This window comes from Dipodomys ordii, unplaced genomic scaffold, assembly GCF_000151885.1.
Source record: "Dipodomys ordii isolate 6190 unplaced genomic scaffold, Dord_2.0 Scaffold203, whole genome shotgun sequence".
NCBI classification, from domain to species: Eukaryota; Metazoa; Chordata; class Mammalia; order Rodentia; family Heteromyidae; genus Dipodomys; species Dipodomys ordii.
The window spans coordinates 414515-437945 of record NW_012267419.1 but is presented as its reverse complement, the minus strand read 5'-3'; the positions used below and the strand labels follow the sequence as shown (position 1 = coordinate 437945).

Here is a 23431-nt window from a genome sequence, read left to right as displayed (position 1 = left end):
CTTCTAAAATAAAGGTCAAACTAATAAAGACAGATACTTAATGCCTGATAGACCTCTTTGGGCTCTAGAATCAGTGTATTTAACTTAGTTTTCGATTCATATACTTGGTGACACACAAACTTGTCCCTTTGAGTGGGCCCTAGGGCAGAACAACACTCTATGGTCTAACTTCAAGTAGCCTTGGTAAGATTGAGCAGGTCCAGAAACCAGGGAGAAGTTTTACATAGAGGATCAAACACAAGCAGTACTGGAGAGCACAGCAATGGCACTATCACGTAGAGAAGATCTGCCATGACATTCATCACTGCTGAACCAGTGTCTTTCCCTCATTTTGCACTTATAATCTTATGGAGGATTCTTTTTGTGATAGGCTGACTGAGGAAGGCTTAGTATATAGGTACCAGAAAAGGTAATGATTCTAGCTTTAGAGGTGTGTATAGTGACCAGGAAAGATAATTTGAGTCACATCACCAGGATATCATCCTCTCAATATGGCAAACACAATAGTCATCTATCTGTTCCTGATTCTTTCTGTAGTTCTGATCCATTATGAAAGATTGTTCTCTAGGCCAAATGTATAGCTAATATCCCATGGTCTCTCTCATCATCATAATAGAAATTTCTGTCTTTTATGTTGGGTCCTGATTTTCCTGAATTCTAGGCCTTCTTGTGTCTCAATTTATAGCCTCATAGTGATAGAGTACACCTAGGTTTCTGAGACATGGTGTATAGGATGCAAATACTCTTATTTTTGCATGCCTGAAAATGCATTTATTCAACACTCACCATTACTTCCCTAAAGAAGGTATGTTGTCATATTTGGAGTTAGAGATTCAACATATGAATTGGGGGGTGCATAATTCAGTTCATAGCAGCTTTCAATGAAAAAAATGACAATATCCTTACATTTATTTTCTACTCCCAGAAATAATCAGTACTGACTTAAAAAAATGGATTATTTTAGTATCACATATCTGGGTGTTCTCTCTGTCTCTGTCTCTCTCTATTTGTCTCTTTTTCCCTCTTCACCCCTTTCCCCCCTCCCCTGGGCTAGTACTGGGGTGTGAACACTCTGACTTAGCTTTTTCACTCAATGCTGATGCTCTACCACTTGAGCCACACTTTGACTTCTGGCTTTTTTCTATTTAAAAAGACATAAGAATCTTTTGAACTTATCTGTCTGAACTGGCTTCAGATTGTGATCTTTAGATCTCAACCTCCTGTGTAGCTAGAAATATAGATATGAGTTACCAGTATCTGACCATATATGGCTGTTACTTTTTTTTCTTTATTATTTTTTGTGGGGTGTAGGCTTGAACTTGGTGCCTGGGCAGTGTCCCTGAGATTTTTGCTACCATTTGAGCCACAGCTCCACCTCTTGCTTTTAGCTGATTAATTGGAAATAACATTCTCATGAACTTTCCTGCCTGTGCTGGCTTAGAACCTCAGTCCTCAGATCTCAGCCACCTATGTAGCTAGAATGAGGCATGAGTCACCAGCACCTGGCTATTCTTGAGTTTTAGCCACAGATTTTTATCTTTGGGATATGAAAGTTTATCTGTTTATTTCAGTCCCATTCCTATCTACTCTCACACATTTCAGATATTTTTTTCTTAATTGTTATATTCCTATTTGGTTATATTGGCAATATTCTTTTTACTATATATGTGCTATTAGCTGTTGAATCATTAAGTACAATAAAGACATTAGATTACTTTTTCTGTCCTGTATAACTTTTGGTTTTCTCTAGATTTCTAGGACACCAGATGTCTTCCAAGCTTTGTTTCTCATATCCTCCTTTTCTATAAATTAATCACCAATTTATCTCTAAAATGTCCCCTCAATCATGTAAATATTCTTCCACTTCGTTCAAAAAAATTAGATATTCTAGCCGGGCGCCGGTGCCTCACGCCTGTAATCCTAGCTACTCAGGAGGTTGACATCTGAGGATCCCGGTTCAAAGCCAGCCGGGGCAGGAAAGTTCGTGAGACTCTTATCTCCAATAAACCCCGCTAGAAAACCGGAAGTGGTCCTGTGGCTCAAGCAGTAGAGTGCTCGCCTTGAGCTGAAGAGCTGAGGGATAGTGCCCAGGCCCAGAGTTCAAGCCCCACGACCGACAAAAAAAAAAAAAAAAAATAGATATTCTAACATTGTAATATTCTTGACAAAGTTCTTCTTAGGAATCTTCTAATCTGGTCAATACTGGACCAAAGCAATACATATTTAAGATTTTTTTTCACAACAATCCTGGTGATTCTCCTTGCCTGCTGTTGTGTCTGACCCATGGTTTCTTGTATATCACATTTCCCCTCTTTCTTGGCTTATGCTCTGTTTTGCCAGAGCATATCTTCTAGTAGCTTCTTGAAAAAGTGCATATGCAAAACAAACTTTTTTCACTTTGTGTTAATGTTAATAACAAAACAGCATAAGAATAGAAGCCTAGTCTTTCATTTATATTGCAAAACAAGCTAACCAAAGTGAAGATGGAATATAATGTTTTACTTATTGTTTCTGTGACCTTTCATCAACCAGATTTTTGTCTTTCAAGTAAGGCAGAGGTACACGACACTGGCAAAAACAATAAAAGGTAAACAAAAATAGTATGCAAGTAAGAGATAACCCAAATAAAAAATCGTGTCAGAAAACAATAGCCACTTATTAGATTAGAGCAAAAGGAGAAAGCTACTTCTAAACCCTAATCATAATATTTGTTCCACTTTACCATGGTAATTTCACAATATCATTCTTCATTTCTGAAATGATAAAATTCCTGTCAAAAAAGGGAAATAGGGCCAGGTGTTGGTGGGTCACAACTATAATCCTAGCTACTCAAGAGGCTGAGGATTATACTTCAAAGCCAGGCAGGAAAATTTGTGAGACTCTTATCTCCAATTAAGTACCACAAAAGCTAGAAGTGGAGGTATGGCTCAAGTGATACAGCACTAGTCCAGGCCCTAAGTTCAAGCTGTAAGACTAGAACAGACAAACAAACAAGCAAACAATAACAACAAAAGAAATGAGAACCAGACACAGTGGTTTAAGTCTATAATCCTAGATGCTTATGAGGTGGAAATCAGGGGATCATTATGTAGACCATGCTGGGTAAAAACATTTGAAAAACTCCATCTTAACCAATGGCTGGATGTCACAGTGGATGCCTGTTATCCTAAGCTACAGGGGAAACAAAATGGCTGAGTGCAGTGGCATGTCCTTGTCATTCCAGCAACAGAAAGAAGCACAAATATGAGTATCAGAGTCTATTCTAGTCTATCTATCTCAAAAATGCCAGTTCTAAAAAGATTGGCAAAGTGGTTCAAGTGATAGAGCATCCCAGTATATCCAAACACAAAAGCAACAAAAGAAAGGGTGTTGGGGCTGGGAATGTGGTTCAATGGTAAAGTGCTTAGCTAGCATGCATGAAACCCTGGGTTTGATTCCTCAGTACCACATAAACAGAAAAGACCAGAAGTGGTGCTGTGGCTCAAATGGTAGAGTGTTAGTCTTGAGCAAAAGGAGCTCAAGGACAGTGCCCAGGTCCTGAGTTCAAGCCCCAGGACTGGCAAAAAAAAAAAGGGGTACTGGTGAAAGTCACTTCATTTATTCTAATAAATTACCTTTCTCATTTTTATAAACATGTCTATCATCACAACACTGAGAAATAATACCTAAGACTAGAGATGTGGCTTATGAAACAAATTAAAAAGAAAAATATAAGAAATTAGAACCAACAAGATGGAAAAAAACACTCACTGAAAATCTGTATTAATAAAAAATTCAGAAACAAAATTCTACTAGTACAAACTATCCTGAGTGGTTTGATGGACAGATTGGATCAAATGTCACCATACTTCCATAAATAGATTTTCTTTATTCATTTGAAGTTGCACATGAATATACTCTCAGTACTATAGGACCTAAATAGTTACTGTAGCACCTATAAATACAAATAAATAAAAATATTTCACTTTGGGAACTGAATATGTTGGGAATCCCGTGTAATCCAACCAACATGGTTGTTTGATGTACAGTCTGTGTAAATATAAATATTCTTTGTATTATAAGGCTTTGACCTTCCAGTTTCTTCACCAACATTACTATTCAGCATATTTTGTGAACCTTCAAATTCCACAGTTCAAATTACTGACTCATAAAAGGCAGCATCCTTCAGAATTATATGAGATCAGCTAATCATCCAGAAATATACAAACACCTTCTGTTCATTTCATAAGGATGGATCTTTTTCATGGTCTCCATCATCAACTAGTAAGTCATCAGAAAAGCTTCTTTTGTTTTATTTTCTATTTATTTATTTCATTGAACTTAGGGCTTTGCACTTGCTAAGCAACCAGTCTAACACCTGAGCTATGCCTCCAGTCCTCAGAGCAAACTTTTGAGACCTTTCAAGTATGCAGACATCATTGTTCTTTTCCAATGTTTGGTTACTAGCTTGGCTGAAGATGGATTTTTTTTGTCGGTCATGGGGCTTGAACTCTGGACCTGGGCACTGTTCCTGAGCTCTTCAGCTCAAGGCTAGTGCTCTGCCACTTGAACCACAACGCTACTTCTGATGTTCTGGTGGTTAATTGGAGATAAGCATCTCATGGACTTTCTTGCCTGGGCCGGCTTTGAACCATGATCCTCAGATCTCAGTCTTTTGAGTACCTAGGATTACAGGCATGAGCCACCAGCACCCGGCTGAAGATGGAATTTTAAATTGCAAAGTCTCTAATTTTATTTTGTAGTGTTGTTTAGAAGTCGAACTTTACTCTGGTTATTTTTAATTAGGTAATATATTTGAATGGTTCAAATAATAAAAAATGCAATGAAAACTATTCTTACTGCTACATCCCTTTCCTACTAAGAACTCCTTTCCTCCAGATGACCATTCTTATTGTCTTCTTTGTTCTTCTAGGATTTCTTTTTGCATATGTAAGTAAATAGAAATATAAAAATTCTTACTTTACTTTGTATATAAAAGATAATATGTATACACATATATACTCTTTTTTGGGGGGGGGTCCGGTCGTGGGGCCTGAACTCTGGGCCTGGGCGCTGGTCCCTCAGCTCTTCAGCTCAAGGCTAGTGCTCTACCACTTAAGCCACAGCGCCACTTATGGCTTTTTTCTTTTTGCTTATGTGGTGCTGAGGAATCGAACCCAGGGCCTCATGCATGCAAGGCAAGCGCTCTACCTCTGAGCCACCTTCCCAGCCCCACATATATACTCTTAAGGTCTTCCATTGATTGGATGAAGTCCACTCATCCAATGGATGGTAATGTAATTAAACTAAACAGAATTCAATACCTTCATGGCAATATCTAACCTAGCATTTGGCCTATCATGTGAGCATTATAACCTAGCCAAGTTGACACATAAAATTAGCTATCACAGTCTATGACACTCACTCATATCACCCTAAACCATACTTAAGCTTCAATTAAAGTCGGTAACAAAGCAATGTGTTCATCTAAGATGACACAGATATCTTGGGAACAATTGAAAATGATCCAGACAAAGATGCAAAATCCTTGGGTAATCTTTACACTTTTCTTTGATAAATTGTAAATACTAGTATATCTTATGTTATATGACAAAGAATTACAGAAGGGAACAAAATGGTAGAGTGCTATCCTTGAGCAAAATGAGCTTAGAGACAGTGCCCAGGCCCTGAGTTCAAGCCCAGGACCGACAAAAAAGTGGCAGCTTAGTTTTCTTGATATCTTGATGGTCAGTGGCTAGGTTGCCAGTCCACTAAGGCCCAGTAATAATCCGTTTCTTTAGCAAAAAATAGTTATTTACAGATAATGACAGGACTTTTTCTCCAAAATCCTATGGGTCTGCAATGTGGCTCACTGTATGAGGGCCTGCCAGAGTCTTCAAATAGCATCTCTATTTGCCACTGGCACCCCAATCAGTATTAGATCTGCTAGATCATAACACAGCAGCTTGCGTGGCAGCTTGGACCTGTTGCAGAGCTTTTGTTGTTTTCGACTGAACTCAAAACGAGCAGCTTTTTGGATTATTTCATAAATGCGACAGAGTAACACATTCAAATAAGAAATGTGTTGCCTCTAAAATCCAAAAAAACCTCACTGGACATAATGTCTCTATTTTAGTTGAAGGAGGGGCCAGAGGCAATAATTTATATGCCACCTTAGGATGAATAGCTCATCATGCTCCATGCCACTGTAGTACTAGTATTTTGCTGAGGTGGAAGGCGCCTAAATTGTTTTTTAGCCTCTCCATGACATGCAAGTACATTGTCAATAAATCTAAACAGTTGCTATTTCTTCCCCCTTTCATCCAATCAGCATAATATCATCAATGTAATGGAGAAGTATGGTAAATTTTATGAGGATTATACTATGACATATAGCTGTGCAAGTGATATACTCCTAAAGAATAGTGAAGGTGTATCCCTGTTCTTACCAGTTGAAAGCAGACAACTTCTAGTGTTCTTTACAAACAATTGTTGAGGAAAAATAGCATTTGCCAGATCAATAACTGCCTATGAGATTCCAGGGTATGCATTAATTTGCCCAAGCAATCAGAACACATCTGAAGCAGCAGAGGCAGTTGCAATATCCTCTTGATTGAATGGGAGAAATAGTGGAAATCAAGCCATTGATGGTGGCACTAATCTCCAAAGCCCTCTAGGAAAGTGATAATTGACTTTCTTTTCCTATTCTTAGAGGCAGTTCTACTAGCTAGTACTTGGCCTTTCCAGCCATAATAGCCCTTGTGTTGCAAGCCAATAGAGGTACCTGCTTGTGTATTCCAATCATGTATTCTTACGGGGAAATAACCACAGAGTGGGGTAGGAACACATTGTAAGATACATCTAAACAAAAACTTCATAAACTTCCTGACTTTCATAGGCTCCTTCATATAACTGGTGAACCACAATGATAATTGGGGTCATGTGAAATTAGTGTCTGTTCAGAGCCAGTGTTCAGCCACCTCTGCAAGGTCTGTTCAGTTCCTCTTTCTCAATTTGTAGTTGGCAAAAGGACATATGTCCCTTTGGAAAAGGGTAGGAGAAGGATTACCAGGGTACATTTTTGGCAGTGTCACAGTATATTTCCTGAAGTAGATCTACCCTTTATTTCATTCAAAAATTTCGGGTTTTGAAGTGGCTCAAGACCGTCCGGTGCCCGTGGGTCAAGCCTGTAAATCCTAGGAACTCAGGAAGCTGAGACCTGAGGATTGCAGTTCGAAGTCATCCCAGGCAGAGAAGTCCACATGAAACTTTTGTCTCCAATTAACCACTCAAAAACTGGAAGTGGTGCTGTGGCTCAAATAGTGGAGTACTAGTCTGGAGCACAAACAGGCTCAGGGACAGTGCCCAGGGCCTGAGTTCAAGCCCCATAACTGACCCCCCAAAATGGCTCAAGATGAGGAGTTGACAGAGAAACTATGACTCTACTTTCATGATTTTTCTTTTTGTCGGTTGTAGGGCTTGAACTCAGGACGCTGTCCCTGAGCTTTGTTGCTCAAGGCCAGCACTCTACCACTGTGAGCCATAGCACTACTTCCAGCTTTCTGATGGTTATCTGGAGATCAGAGTCTCATGCACTTTCCTCCCCAGGCTGGCTTCAAATGGTGATCCTCAGATCTCAGCCTCATGAGTCACTAGGATTACAGGCATGAGCCATGGGCTCCTGGCTTGTTTTTATGATTTATGTTAGACTTTTACCCACTTGTCCTAAATACAATTTATAAAAATCAAGTGAAATATTAGTAGCCTGCTCTTTTCTTTCTCCTCTAGGGACAACTGTATCAACTAGGCATTGCCACAAATCTGCGTATCAGATTGCTCTGTATTTAAGTCAAGGAGTGACAATTAATTTAACAATTGTTGGGGAAGACCACTAAGCCATCAATACTAAAAGAACCTTAATTATAAATGTGATTAAAATAAAACAACCAAAGAACTTCAAGACATTAGATTAAATCTAATAGCATAAAAGATTAAGTAAAGTACATCACTATTCAGGGTTTATAGAAAATATAAGAGAATTTTAAGATATTTTAAATTTTTGTTCTCAGAGAAACCTGAAAAGATACCATACACATAAACCAAGAACAGCCTGTTTTAGAAAAGAGAAACTGGGCAACCAAAACGAGTTCTTGAAAACTAAAAACTATGATTGGTTATAAAACTTCATCAGAAGGGCTAAAGAACCTATTGCACATAGATGAAGTTGGAATTGGATCTTTGGAGGACTTAGTAGTAAATGCTCCCTAAATTTTAAAAAGATTGTGAACATACAATTCTGCACATAACTTGTCTATGATGTGTAATAGGAATATTCTGTGAACTTTAGTGCAAATGCAAAGATAGACTTTTTAAGCCAGGACCCATTGGAACTTGGAAGGCTGAGATCCAAAGGATTGCGGTTTGAGGTCAGCCTGGGTATACATATTCTCAACCAAAAGCTGGTGGCTGAGATAGGGAGTATTACAGTTCAAAGCCAGTCCAGGCATAAAAATCCACAAGATGTTTTTTAAAAAGGGGGGGTTTGGAGGCATCGCTCAGATGGTAGAACTCTAGACAATGAGTTGAAAGTGTCAGGTACCAAGTTTGAGTTTTGGTCTTGGACCAAAAAAAAAAAAAAGCCATAAGACTCCATTTTAATAGAAGACCAGTATAATGGAGTATGCCTGTAACCCCACCTATGATAAATCTAAAATAAACAGATTTAAGCTCAGGTCTGTGGTAGTGCTTTAGGTAACTTGAGAGGATTGATGAGATGGAGAGAATGATAGAAAGAGTGACATTGTACTCAGTCTGACATATTGAATTGAACCCCTTCAGATAACTACTTAAAGATATTTGTTGATTGATTGATTGACTGATTTTTTTGTTGGTCATGGGCCTGAATTCTGGGCCTAGGTGTTGTCTCTGAGCTCTTCAGCTCAAGGCTAGTGCTCTACCACTTGAGCCACAGCGCCACTTCTGGCTTTTTCTGCTTATGTGGTGCTGAGGAATTGAACCAAGCGCCTCATGCATGCAAGGCGAGCACTCTACCACTGAGCCACTTTTCCAGCCCAAAGATATTTTTAAAAAACTTACCAAAGGCTTGAGGCATGGTGCAGCAGAAGAGTTCCTGCCTATTAAGTGCAAGGCCTTGAGTTTAAATCCCAGGAATTCCTAAAATTATAGTGACAGATTATGATAATATAGTAATACAATTGAAATCAAAGATGATATAAGCACATCTGGAAGTAGAATTAGGATATGATTAAAAGCATAGCACATTAAAGTTTGTATCTTACTTGAGGTAATGAACAGTTACAGTGGTTAAATTAATGCATATTTGTATATGCATATTTTTGGGGGGGTTCCGGTCGTGGGGTCTGAACTCTGGGCTTGGGCACTGTCTCTCAGCTCTTCAGCTCAAGGCTAGCACTCTACTACTTGAGCCACAGCGCCACTTCCAGCTTTTTTCTTTTTGCTTATGTGGTGCTGAGGAATCGAACCCAGGGTCTCAGGCATGCAAGGCAAGTGCTCTACCACTGAGCCACCTTCCCAGCCCCTGTATATGCATATTTTTATAAAAAGTACTTATAGGCAGTAGTTCAATCACACCACATTGTCAAATTCCCAAGTGACTAAGGGGAAGAACATGTCAGAAACACCCCAAAAGGTGCATTAGGCAATGAGGAATAAGAGAAAATCAAAAATAAGTAGGCAGGAATAAGATAAAACAGAAGTAATCACAATTAAAAGTATAGGTGATCAAATTCCCCTACTAAAGACTTAAGTGGACACTAGTGACTTATGCTTGTACTCTTAGTTATTGGGAGGCTGAAATAGGGAGTACTGTATTTTTAGGTAAGCCCAAGCAGACAGAAAAGTTCTGGAGACCCCTTCTTACTGATAGTTGTGTGTGTTGGTATGTGACAATCAGCCTGCAACAATGGAAAGCCTAAAATAGGCAAATAGTGGTCCAGGAACATGCCTGTACAGGAAAATAGACACTATCTTAAAGGATAACCAGAGAGGCTGGTTGCCAGTGGCTCATGCCTGTAATCCTAGCTACTCAGGAGACTGAGATCTGAGGATCATGGTTTAAAGCCAGCCCAGGCAGGAAAGTCCTTGAGAGTTTTTATCTCCAATTAACCACCTGAAAACCAGAAGTGGCGCAGTGGCTCTAGTGGCCTTGAGCTGAAGAGTTCAGGGACAGCGCCCAGGCCCAGAGTTGTTGTTTTTAATGTACTATGTGATTTTTTTATTAGTTTCTTTCATATGTTAGTCCTTCTATATATCTCTGTTGTTACTATATTTGATTTTGGTACCTTGCATCTTGTATATACATTTATCTAATTTGGGAAAAGGAAGGGGACTAACAAAATGCTGGAACAAGGATACAGGATAACTCATTGCAACAATTATACTCACAAGACACAATGTTGGGGCTGGGAAGGTGGCTCAGTGGTAGAGTACTTACCTTGCATGCCTGAGGCCCTGGGTTCGATTTCTCAGCACCACATAAGCAAAAAGAAAAAAGCCGGAAGTGGTGCTGTGGCTCAAGCGGTAGAGTGCTAGCCTTGAGCTGAAGAGCTGAGGGACAGCGCCCAGGCCCAGAGTTCAGGCCCCACGACAGGCCCCCCCCCAAAAAAAAAGACACTATGCTGGAAATGAACCTTACAACTTTATTGGGGGAAAAGTGGAGAAGGTAGGGGAGGGAAGGGAGAGTGAGAGAAAAGCAAAGGAGGGGGTAAAAATGTCCAAAAAGAAATGAACTCATTACCTTACTGATATAACTGTAACCTCTCTTTACAAGAAAATAAAATTTTAAAAAAAAGAATAGCCAGATACAAAAGGGCTGGAGATGTGGCTTAATATTAGAGAGAGCCTGACTAGCAAGCATGAAGCCCTGAGTTGAAATCTCAGAACTGCCCATATATGTATAATATATTAAAAATGTTATTTTTAAGATATATATCAAAAACAGACACAGAACGACAGAAAATAAAGTAGAAAATGTATGAGGCACACACATTTAAATAATTAGGAGTGGTAAGATTACCAGAACAGTGAAATTCAAAACAAAATGGTTTATATGGCAGAAATAAAGTTGTATATATGTGTATTTTCTGGTACTGGACTTTGATGAGTGTCTGCTTGCTTGGCTAGTGCTCTACCACTTCAGACATGTTTCCAGCTCTGCTGAGCAGGGGTTATGTAGTGAGATTAAGGAGGGGTGGGAGAGAGAGAATTACTGAGGATGATATATATGCATTTACAGGCAAGTTTTAACTTTTAAGGATTTTTTTTCAATTTATCTATGAATCTGTCAGAATGTGACAGGAGCTATAGTTCCTTTCTCTGCTAAAATGGACATATGTATTTAAACCACTTTAACACAAATTCTGCTGGTCCACAGTGCTGACCAGGTAAGTATGCCTACTCTAGTTTAAATGTGATTAGTGGTTTTTAGTGAGGTTTAGTTATTGAGACTAGGCATACATTTGACTGTGCATATATCCACACCATGGTCAATATGGACTGGCAGGCAGTGATTGTGCAACAAGGTTAGTCCTGGGTTCTCTGGTCTGAAGGAGGCCAGAGATGAGAGGCCCAGCAAGCTGCATTTCTCAGGTCTAGCAGTGATACAGTGTTAGGAACAACATGAATAAGGAGAGAAAGGTAGAGAGGAACAAAATTCCTATGCATTTCAGAATTACCTTTGGGGGAATTTGGGGGAAGATCTGGTTAGGGCCCAAAGAATGTACTCAGGTGGGTCACATGAATGAAGGTCAACCATGCATGTATGTTTTGATTGAGCAACAAACAGATGTGTGGAAATAAGGAATAAGAAGCTCTGGAATGTGGGAGGGATATGAGGGCAGCACATTCCCACTTGGTGACAGAGCTGAGAGCATTAGAGTAGCTCTTCCTCCCTGGCCCTCAGCTGCCTCAGCCTTAGTAGACTGGAATCTAAGTTAGGAGCAGGTGTTCACAGCAGTCATCAAATCTTGATATTCACACAGCAGTCAGCCAGGACTCTGGTTACTTCAATACAAGTTTTTGTTTAATCAAATTAAGGCTGGATTTTATTGTTTGTATTTTATTGAATTGTAAGTCGAGCCAAAAATAAAGTAAATAAATATTTTGTGTAAAATGGCTGTTTGGACAACTGACCATTTCTTTGTGCATAGATTCATAGATCGTATAACAAATTCTAGTTTTCAATTTTAAAATGAGTTAGTTATATTTCTACTGGCTGTAACCAGTAGAAACATTTTTTAATGTAACACATACATATGATGAAGTTAATGAGACCCATTAGTTTTCTTCTTCCCCTTTAAATTCTCCACTTAAATAAAAATATGATTTTATCTCCTTGGTGTAAAAGCAAAGTATTACCGATTTCAAAATATGGAGAAAAAAAGGTTAGGAAAGATAATCCCACAATTTATCTCCTCTTCTGAAATCCTGCTCCCCATATGGTATAGGGATGGATATAGGAAACAAGGAGCTTTTATAGTTGAAAAGGGTGGGGACGGTGAAGGGAAAAGCAGTTAGACTGGGAGTAAAAGACGCAATATTATCCGTGGAAGAAGCGGAGCCAAAAACCAGTGGGTGTGAGAGTGTTCATTAATGAAAAGCAAATTCCGACTACAAGGAGAAGCTCCTTCTTGGGCCCCTGGAATTGGCAAAAAGGGAAATGGGTGGCAGGATCAGATGGGCAGAGAAGGAAGGGGGAGTGTCAGTCCCAGTGACACTGCTGTGGGAGTGGCAATTGGGGTCTTGATCTCATGGGTGACGTGGTACTCACGTGAGCCGGATCCGACGTACGCAAAAATCCTTCTAATTCCTGGTCTTGGCTTGGTCTAGTTGCCCTCCCTGTATTACCGCTCAGAGAGCTAGCGGTCAGGCCTGCTGCCGGGGAAGCAGCAGCAGCCGGAGGAGGAAGAAAAGGAGGAGGAGGAAGAAGAGGAGGAGGCGGCGGAGGAAGAAGAGGAGGAGGCGGCGGAAGAAGAAGAACCTGACACTGCGTCCCCCCCCCCTCCGCCCCCAACAGGTTTGCGTGTGAATGGGAGCTGCCTGGGACTTTAGCGACCCTAACTGCTTTTTCCACACCCTTGCGCTGTCCCTGGCCTTTTCTAGAACAAAAAAAAGGTGGGTATTGGAAGGCTGGATTCCAGGGGAAACCCTGACAAGGAGGGGGGGCGGATCTTTGCATGCCAGGTCTTTGACTCAAGAAAGGGAAGGTACTAGAATTGGTGTGTTGTGGGCTGATCCAGCCACTAACCCAGAATCTTAAAGCTCTGAGACTTTCTGTCATCCCGCGTTTCTTTCAGAAGGGAGCTGGTGCTGTCATAGCAAAGAAATAATCTACCCTGAATTCCTACAGGTCAGTGTGCAACTGAGATTGTAGTGGCAATCTCAGAAATGTGACATAACTCTGATCCTTTATTGACTCTCCCAGCAGTCTTCTTGCCATTAATTTGGGGGAGGGAGCAGGGAAAGGGATGTGACCTTTCTTAAAAGAAAAATGGTTATCATTGGGGATGGATTCTGTTGGGGAGTACTGAAAAGGACGTTTGATTTTCTTTCACTCCTTGGGTTTTCTATAAGTGCTTGACTCCCCTCTCCTTTCCTTTCTGGTGTGGATCCTAAGGGGTGTGGTTTTTTCTGGGAAAATGGCTGAACCTTAGGGATAAGGGTGCAGTGTGCATGGGGGGGCATGGGGGGTGCAGTACTGCAGGAGGGCTGGTGTCAGTGGATCCAGAGAGATGGGGTAGGGTGAGAGATGAAAAAGTGAAATCTGTCTGACAACCAGAACTCCCAATTTGGATAAGCTGCCACAGGGGTTTTCCAAAGAGTTCAGTGACAGCTAAGCCATTCCTCTTTGCAGTGTCACCTTTGTGTGGATTGTGTTCCTGAAGACAAGATCAGAGAGGGGGAAATTATCCAGAACCAAGTAGGTCAGTGTGAGTGGGATGGCACTTTTTAGAGACCCCTAGGATGGAGGGTGATGGTGACTGTCAACTCTTGTGGGCCTGTGTATTTCCTTTACATACACCTCTTTTCCTCTTCTCTACACCTGGGGTAATGGAGCTTGCAAAAGAAAGTGCTCTGAAGATTCAAGACAGGAAAGAAGTGGTTGGGGTGGAAAAATGGCAGAAAACTCTGGGTGAAGTAGGGAAGATGCTACTCCAAATTAATGAGGGTACAGTGTAGTTGGTATTGGCCCATCTACCAAGTACACTGAGTTTGTCAGTCTTCAGGTTCGGTGAAGGCTGAAACTGAGATGCGAGAGGAAGGAAACTGATAAAATTCTTGGTGGAGAGGAGAGAGGTTGTCCTGGTACCTTTAAGATAGTGGGCATAGAGGAAGCAAGGAAAAGTGTGAGATCTTTATGCATTTTGTATCTATCTTGTTTCAAGATACTACTTTCACCAATATCCATTTTGTTTCAAGGAAAAAGATGTGACCTCATCTTTGGAGAAAGTGACTAACAGGGAGTTGAGTGGGGAGTAGGAGAAGAGGGTAAGTGAACAAGGAGGGATAGGGAGATAATGAACTTCACAAATCACATCTCTGCGAGGTGGGGAGGGTAACAGGTGAGAAACACTGCAATGAGGGACAAGGGCCAGAGGGTTTAGAGGATAAATTCATGGCCTTTTCTGGGTGAGATCCATCAGTTCCCTAATCTCTGAACAACCTCTTCCTCATTCCCTTTTCTTCAGGTCCTTTGGAGGCTAGAAAGAAAAGGGAAAAGCTGTGTGGGTCTCTGCTGGTGTATGTGAGCGTGCCACTGCCCCAGGACATCAGGAAGGGTATGTATTGGTCGTAGGGAACTTATGAAAGACTTCAAAGTTAGCAGCCTTGGGTGGGTTGGTGGAATGTGATGTTGTAGAGGCCAGATGAGAGAGAGAATTTCCAAAATTAGCTTCCCAGTGGAGGAAAGGAATCAATGATCTGGATACAAAACCCCCCAGTCTTTGACAATATCCTCTATACAATTTGTGGGCAAGTATTTCAGTCTGTCTGCATGCAAAGGCATCAAAGCAGAAGTCCAGTGCAAGAAATCTCCTTTTCTCCCCCCAGGTCTTACTGCATTTGTTCTTGCAACTGTGTCTGCCTGTGGCACCTGAAGACTCTGCCTCCTGAACTCCCCTGTGCTGAGCCTGAGCAAGCTGGCTCTGTGCCTAGGTTAAGGGATTCACTGCAGCTATCCCATGGGACGCACCCGGGAAGCTGGCTGCGTGGCAGCTGGCATGGTTATTGGGGCTGGTGCTTGCTACTGTGTGTATAGATTGACGTGGAAAAAAGATGAGGATGAGAAAATCTGGGATGATGATGACTACAACGAGAATGATGAGGACGACGTGGATGATGACAAATCTAGTGACACAACAAAAATGGAGACTGAGAAGGGAGCTAAAATTAATGTTGTGGTGGGGGGCAGAGCCAAACCTCAGGATGACTCAAAAGCCAAGGCCCAGGTGGGGTCAGGACTCAAGAGCAGTCCAGGTGTAAAGAAGGAGGCCCACGTAGAACCTCAGAGTGGAGGTGGCCTAGAGGCTAAGGCCAAGGCCCTTTTTAGCACCCTGAAGGAACAGGCAAGTGTGAAGGGAGGCAGATGTAACAGAGTTGGTACAATCTCTGGAAACAGAACCCTTGCACCAAGTTTGCCCTGCCCAGGAGGCAGGGGAAGCTGCAACCCCACCAGGAATGGAGCTAGGACTGGGAGTAGGGGACGTGGCAAGTCCAAGGGGAAGGCCCGTAGTAAGAGCACCAAGACTCAAGCTGCATCATGGCCTGTCCGTAAAGGAAAATTTAATTTTCCCTATAAAATTGATGATATTCTGAGTGCTCCTGACCTTCAAAAGGTCCTTAATATCCTGGAAAGAACAAATGATCCTTTTATTCAAGAAGTCGCCTTGGTCACGCTGGGTAACAATGCAGCATATTCATTTAACCAAAATGCCATACGTGAGTTGGGCGGTGTCCCAATTATTGCTAAATTGATAAAAACGAAAGACCCCATTATTAGGGAAAAGACGTACAATGCCCTTAATAACTTGAGTGTGAATGCTGAAAATCAGGGCAAGATTAAGACATACATCAGTCAAGTGTGTGATGATACCATGATTTGTCGCTTGGACTCAGCTGTACAGATGGCTGGATTAAGACTGTTAACCAACATGACTGTGACCAATCATTACCAACATTTGCTTTCTTATTCTTTTCCAGACTTTTTTGCTTTGTTATTCCTGGGAAATCACTTCACCAAGATACAAATTATGAAGTTAATTATAAATTTCACTGAAAATCCAGCCATGACAAGAGAGCTAGTCAGTTGTAAAGTACCATCAGAATTGATTTCACTTTTTAATAAAGAATGGGATAGAGAGATTCTGCTTAATATCCTTACCCTTTTTGAAAATATAAATGACAACATAAAAAGTGAAGGGCTTGCATCATCCAGGAAAGAATTCAGCAGAAGCTCACTATTTTTCTTATTTAAAGAATCTGGAGTATGTGTTAAGAAAATAAAAGCATTAGCAAATCACAATGATTTGGTGGTAAAAGTCAAAGTCCTGAAAGTACTAACCAAACTCTAATTTGTGATCTGTCCCAAATGACATTTATGTGATTTTTTTTAGTTTGCACATAGAAGCAGTATATTTTATAAAGTTTTTGGTTTTCAATGCGCTTATATGGCAAAGAGATCCTTTAAGCTGCCATTTTGGAACAATGAATTTTACAGATGATCAACAGTGATTGATGTTCTATTGAGACTGGATCATTTTAAGGATGTCAAATGAGTATTAGAGCTTGTAGAAAGAAAACTGTTGTCAATTTCATCTTGCTACCTAGATTGAAGTATTAGTATTCATTATTTAAGCTGGTGGTCATAATCACCTTTGTCTATGTATAATCATAATTATAATCATAAATAAGCTATAATTTTGTATTGTTTACACTTGTTAATCTAAGACATGTATTTTATCAATAAAGTTTTGTGTTTAAGGCAACATTACAAAAAACAGTCTTTGTCTTTGGATTTATTATCTGATTGGAAAGATAAGATATGTGGGAACAAAAGTAACAATCGGGAGACTTCAGGAGATTTTGGTCACTCACGGGTCAAGCAGATGCAATCCATTCATGCTAAGTGGCAGCAGAAACTATTGTATACAACAGTGCACAGGAGAAGTTTTACAGAGAAGGGAACATTGAAGTAAGCTCACTTGAGGATAATATACAAAAGATCAAAAGGGCCTCCAGTGATGGAGGAGGAGTGGTGGAAGAAAGGCTTCATGGTGGGAATCCAGCTCTGGCAAGGAGGTTGGTCTGCCTGGAACATAAAGGAGAAAGCTGTCAGAATCAGAAAGATGTTCCTTGTGTCAAAATTAATAAGAAAGTAAATGCAGCTGAGAGGTTATAAAGGAATGGTTCTTATGCCTGACCCACATGTACGCAGAGAAGCCACTGAAATATTATCAAGTATTTAGACACAAACATCTGCCCAGTAACTGTCTGTTCAACCTCAAATTGATGTTACTTTCATTGTGGCCATAGATTATAATTTCAAGATACCAGATTTAATCCTCCTCATTTTTTCTTTAAAAGCCTCTCCTTGCCTCAATCCCTTTGGACACACCCTCAGTTTACTCTGAAATGCATGTTCCCATCATAATTTGTTGTTGCTGCTGCTACTACTACTACTAATAATAATAATTTTTCTTTGGATAATCTTGCTCTATTTTTTTTAATTTAGATTTTGGAAATGTACTGAGACAAGAATGCAATTGTATTGGTCTATGTAGCCTATAGGACCAAATTACACACTGCTATTCCAATATTTTCACAAGGGAGGTTGTCACTGTCGATAATTGTGGGAAGGACAGAGTCGTAGTACTGTGGTTGTAACTTTTAAGACAAAGAGGAGGTAGTGTCCCCTTTCTAGAGATGATATTAGGAACATAGATGGTATCCTGCTATTTTGGTTATGATCTCAATCTAACAGTTTTGGGTCTATTTCTATCCAAATAAGTTAAGAGGAAATGCTTTTTGTTGATATGAAGTAAGAAGGTCAGGTCTGGCCAGCACCATATTGGCCACATGGTGGATTGTAGAGTCTGGCATCTTGTCTTCATGCTGGGGGAAGAAAACCCCCTGCCCATCACCTGCCTCCCAGGTCATGCATTTGCCAAGATCCCTGGAGGCAGGGGCAGGCACTTGGCTGATAAGTTATTGAATCTGTCAGTCCAGTGCCTGGGAATGAGAATTTCCTGTGGATCTGCCCCCCTGCACTGACCTATTTAGGCCCAGACCAACCTAACCACCATTACACCATGCCATGTATGTCACCGTGATTGTGTCCTGTGTCCTGTCTCCTAGCTCATCTCCAGTCATCATCGTGTCCTAATTCAGCTCTCCATTGGAGCTGCATTGGTTTGTTGGTATTGTTCTTGTTATTTCTTTCCTCTTTAGCATGTTTCCAAATTGTGTTATGTGTATTTGCATGCTGCAGGCCTTTGTAACAACAGGCAGCCTGCAGTCTGTTAACTGTATAATAAAGACTCCAATATCCTATATTTAAAATGTGGCTTCTAGGAGATTCACCTTACAACAGACACTGTGGTCTAAACTCCTAACCTGTGTTTGCTAGGCAGATGCTATTAACACTGGAGCTGTGCCCCTAACCTTCAAAGGTAATTTTATAATGTTGAATGTCCATTGCTTATGGATTGTTAACCAAAGTATAATGTTTAAAAGCTCAGGAAACAGTTTTATTAAATCATATTTTATCTGCCTTTTCCTCAAAACATTCAAAGTGTGAGTTAGGCAAATTGATATAGTTCTGGTAAATTTTATGTGTATGGCTCACTTTGGTTTGGCTAAGTTCCCTTGGGAATCATTTTTAAATAGTGATTGTGACTATTTTCAATGTTAGCTTTTTACATTAATTTTACATTGTATCCCTGTCCTGAATGAAGGTTTTCTTTGTTGGGACTGTGGCCTTAACTGACCTTTAGCCAAAAGCTGCCTGAGTCTTTGTGGGGGACTCCAGTCTGCCCTGCCTGAGGGCATGGTAGAAGCAGGAGGATATTTCCTTCTCAGAGTGATAGATCCATGATTCACTTCTCCTCTGGGGCCTTGTTAGGCCTGTGTTCAGGCTTGGACATGTGTGTGTTTGAGGAGGAGTGTGGCAAGAGGGAGAAGGGAGGGGAGGGAAGGGAAGGGATGGAAAGGAAATCCTATTGCAGGGGCAACTTGATCCTGAAAGGCTCACGAAAATGTAATTTAGTACCTCAGTGAGAGTGGGCAAAGTGTCATTCTCTGGCCCTGTTGACTATTAACATCCAAAAAAGTGGAAGAGGAGGTATAAGCATCTTAGGCATAGAGCCTCATTGTGAGGCTTGCAGGGAGCATAAGCACGTCATCCAGTAGAGTGGGACACCATTGGGAAGATAAAAACCCAAATGGTAGTTTATGTTACTGTAAGAAATAGAATTATCAAATAGATCAGATTCTTAGAGATTGCTGCTCAGCATGTTCTCTCCCTAAGGTCAATCTAGATAAGAAACCAAATGATCACTGAAGATTGTTTAATGTTTAGAGGATTTGGTCAACTCAAAGAACTGCTGTTGCTATTGCTGTAGGAATGCCTGGAGGATGTCTTACTCATTTAGCTTTGTTCAAAGATTTTCCTTTATAAGTAAATAGTAGAGGTGAAGCTTCTCCTTTATGGCTTCTACTTTTTTGATCATGTTGAGGAACCTCTAGATTATAAATCTCTGTTAAATGCAATTATGGTGCATTACAAGGAGACTTCCATTCTCAGCATATCTTCCCAGACAGCATATTTTGTGGAAGGACTTTTATATTCATCAGGCTTGATTATTTATGCTATTATTCTCCATATTATAGAAACACCATTTTTTATATTTGCTTTTGTTGTTGTTGTTGTTGGTCATGGGGCTTGAACTTTGGGCTGCTCTTCAGCTTAAGGCAAGCGCTCTACCACTTGAGCCACCATGCTACTTCTGGTTTTCTGGTGGTGGTTAATTGGAAATAAAAGTCTCATGGACTTTCCTGCTGAGGCTGGCTTTGAACCATGGTCCTCAGAGCTTAGCCTCCTGTGTAGCTAGGATTACAGGTGTGAGCCACCAACACCCAGCTGTTTGCTATTTTTTGGGGGGGGTTGGTCATGGGCCTGAACTCTGGGCCTGGACACTGTCCCTGAGCTCTTCAGCTTTACCACTTGAACCACAGCACCACTTCCGGCTTTTTCTGCTTATGTGGTGCTGAGGAATCCAACCCAGGGCCTCATGCGTGCAAGGCAAGCACTCTACCACTGAGCCACCTTCCCAGCCCCTGTTTGCTACTTTTGAAGTATGCACTGAGCTACTATTGTTAAAGTCCTATCCTTTACTCTAGAGCTCATAGTTTGGGTGGTTGCTTAGGTCAAGACTAGAAATTGGATCAGGGGCAAAAGCTTTCCTAGTGATACCTTAGTGTGATGTGTACCACTAGGAAACAAGAGTGAGGAGAAAAGAAAAGATGGAAAATGAACACAATAGGATGAGTTATACATTGGACACAATTTTTCAACAAAAGCACAATTGATTATCTCGAGTGATATTTTCAGCAAGACCTTAAAAATATTTCCTTATTGGAACAACCTAAGTGGAAGAGAGAGAAAAGATCTATAACATTCTCTCTCTCTTCCTCCCTCCCTCCTTCCCTCCCTCCCTCCCTCCCTCCCTCCTTTCCTCCCTCCTTTCCTCCCTCCCTTCTTCCCTCCCTCCCTTCCTCCCTTCCTTCCTTCCTTCCTTCCTTCCTTCCTTCCTCCCGCCCTCTGTCCCTCCCCTGTCCTTCCTTCCTTCTTTTCTTCCTTCCTTTTTCTCTTGGAAGTACTAGGGATCAAAATCTGGGGTCACACATGCTATATTTGCAGTCTACCACTGAATTGCACCCCCAGTCCTCTGTCAGCTCTCTTGAGCAGCTAGCTGGTCTCCCATTAGTGAAAGTGAACTCCTATGTACTTCTATGTATCTGATCTGATGAATTTGTAGCTGCAATAACCATTCTTTGTTACATGACACTATACTAGTTGATTCTTCAAGTTGTAGCTGGAACCATGGTGAAACTGCCCTGGATTTTTCTGAAAATGCTAACTGAATATGAAGACTTTTGTATAGGCAGGAAATATGGCAGTAAAAGAGGACCCAGGATAGGGGGCAGAGACAAGTGGATCTGTAACATCCCTTTACAGTTAGGAAAGGTTGTGATAGTAATAACTATGTTGTATTAGGAAGGGTATTAAAACTTCACTAAGTAGGATACATTTAACTTTGGGCTATAAAAAATTTGCAGTTTGTCAAAGTTTTTCAGGACAAAAGTGATCAGTCTGCAGCTGAAGTCCTATGTCTTTTGTCTCAGGAAACATGACACTAAATCAGGTAATTAGTACATTTGAATATTTTAAAATCTGCTGGCTAGATGTGGCTCAATTGGAAGACCACCTGTCTGGTAAGTTCCTGAGTTCAAGCCCTAGTACTGTCTGAACCAAAAGGAATTAAATGACTTCAAAATAATTGGCACACATAAAATTTGTTGACTAATCCATTCTTCAAGATACAGATTATCATCTATGTCTTGCAACTAAGGAAGAGCAGATATTGATGTCCTATAAAATACACTATTGAATTTTGTATCTTTTTTATTTTGTTGGTCATGGAGCTTAAACTCTGGGCCTGAATGCTGTCCCTCAGCTCTTCAGCTCAAGGCTAGCACTCTACAACTTGAGCCACTGTGCCACTTCTGGTTTTCTGAGTGGTTTATTGGAGATAAGAGTCTCACAGACTTTTCTGACCGGGCTGGCTTTGAACCACGAACCTCAGATTTCAGCCTCCTGAGTAGCTAAGATTACAGACATGAGCCACTGGAGCCCAGCTGAATCTTTTTTTTTAATCATCAAATATTTATAGTAGAGTCATATAGCTTGATTTTTTTACTTTTCACTTACACTTGACTTTCACCTTTTCTCTTGATAAAAAGATGTATCATTATTTCTTTCAATTTGGATCTATACCCCACAATGGGATTTCTGGGTCTATTTATTTACTTATTTACTTACAAAATCCACATACTGTTTTCCAAAGAGGTAATACTAATTTATATTGCTTCCAACAGTGTCCAAGCATTTCTTTTCTTCCACATCCTCATCAACACTTTCATATATTCAATAATAACTTTTAACAGATGTTGATGAAATCACATTGTGGTTTAGATTTTCATTTTATGTAGTGATATTGAGCATTTCTGTATATCTATTAGTCATTTGTCTTCTTTTGACCAATATCTCTTCAGGTTTTGGCTGATTTTTACTTGGGCTATTTATTTCCTTGCTACTCAATTGTTTGAGTTTCCTATATATGTTGTATATTAAATACTTACATATATGTTATTGTCAAATATTTTCTCCCATTCTGTATCTTGCCTTTTCACATTGTCGTTTCTTGTGCTTTGCTGAAGATTTTTTGTTAGCCCAATTAGCTCCCTTCCTGTAGCTTAGCATGCTCCTTCCCCCTTCCATAGCTTGGCATGCTCCCTTCCTAGGCAACACTGGGCCCATTTAGTAAAGGCAGTAAATAATCAGCCTCCAGCCCCCCCACCCCCTTTTCCTTGGGATCGTACTTCTCTGGGGCAGCTACCACCATATAAGGCAGCAAGAGCCCCTTAGAGTGACCTTCAGGTCTGGGCAGCTGCAGGGTCCCTTATCTACTACTTGGGCAGCAGCCATAAATCCTAGTCTGCCATGATAAAGCCCCTGGTCCACACGTCTACACCGGGGTCTCTACCTCCTAGTCCCTTCTGGCCACTCCTAGCCTCAGTAGGTTATATAGGTCACCTCAGACAATAGTCAGTGCTTCTTCTCACTCCTGTCTTGTGAGAAGGGGTCTTGCCAGCCTCTTTGCTGGCAATAAACTTTTCTTTGTTCTTTGTACCTGGATGTCTGTGTAGTTTTCTGGCAAAAGTCTAATAACCTAACATTTTTAGTTTGATATAATCCCATCTATCCTTCTTTTCCAGTCATGGGATTTGAACTCTGGGCCTGCCTGGGTGCTGTCCTTGAGCTTTTCAGCTCAAGGCAGGTGCTTTACCAGTTGAACCGCAGTGCCACTTCCGGGTTTCTGGTGGTTAATTGGAGATAAGAGTCTCACAGACTTTCCTGCCCGGGATGGCTTTAAAATGGCCATCCTCAGATCTCAGCCTTCTGAGTAGCTGGGATTACAAGCATGAGCCACCAGCACCCAGCTCCATCTATCTTTTCTTCTTCGTTGTCTTCTTCTTCGTTGTCTTCTTCTTCTTCTTCTTCTTCTTCTTCTTCTTCTTCTTCTTCTTCTTCTTCTTCTTCTTCTTCTTCTTCTTCTTCTTCTTCTTCTTCTTCTTC

The 23431-nt window shown here is 40.8% G+C and overlaps 1 protein-coding gene across 1 annotated transcript; it reads left to right on the top strand.

The window, feature by feature from the left end:
• Positions 1 to 12963: 12963 nt before the first annotated feature.
• Positions 12964 to 16988, top strand: Armcx1 (armadillo repeat containing, X-linked 1). Its single transcript, XM_013035080.1, has 4 exons — positions 12964 to 13033; positions 13314 to 13366; positions 14706 to 14795; positions 15067 to 16988. The coding sequence occupies exon 4, from the start codon at positions 15198 to 15200 to the stop codon at positions 16584 to 16586; it is 1389 nt and encodes a 462-aa protein (XP_012890534.1). The 5' UTR covers positions 12964 to 13033; positions 13314 to 13366; positions 14706 to 14795; positions 15067 to 15197; the 3' UTR covers positions 16587 to 16988.
• The last annotated feature ends 6443 nt before the right edge of the window (positions 16989 to 23431 follow it).

Bases quoted from the DNA above. Each gene is read 5' to 3' on its own strand.
- Armcx1 (XM_013035080.1), top strand. From the start codon at position 15,198: ATGGGACGCACCCGGGAAGCTGGCTGCGTGGCAGCTGGCATGGTTATT.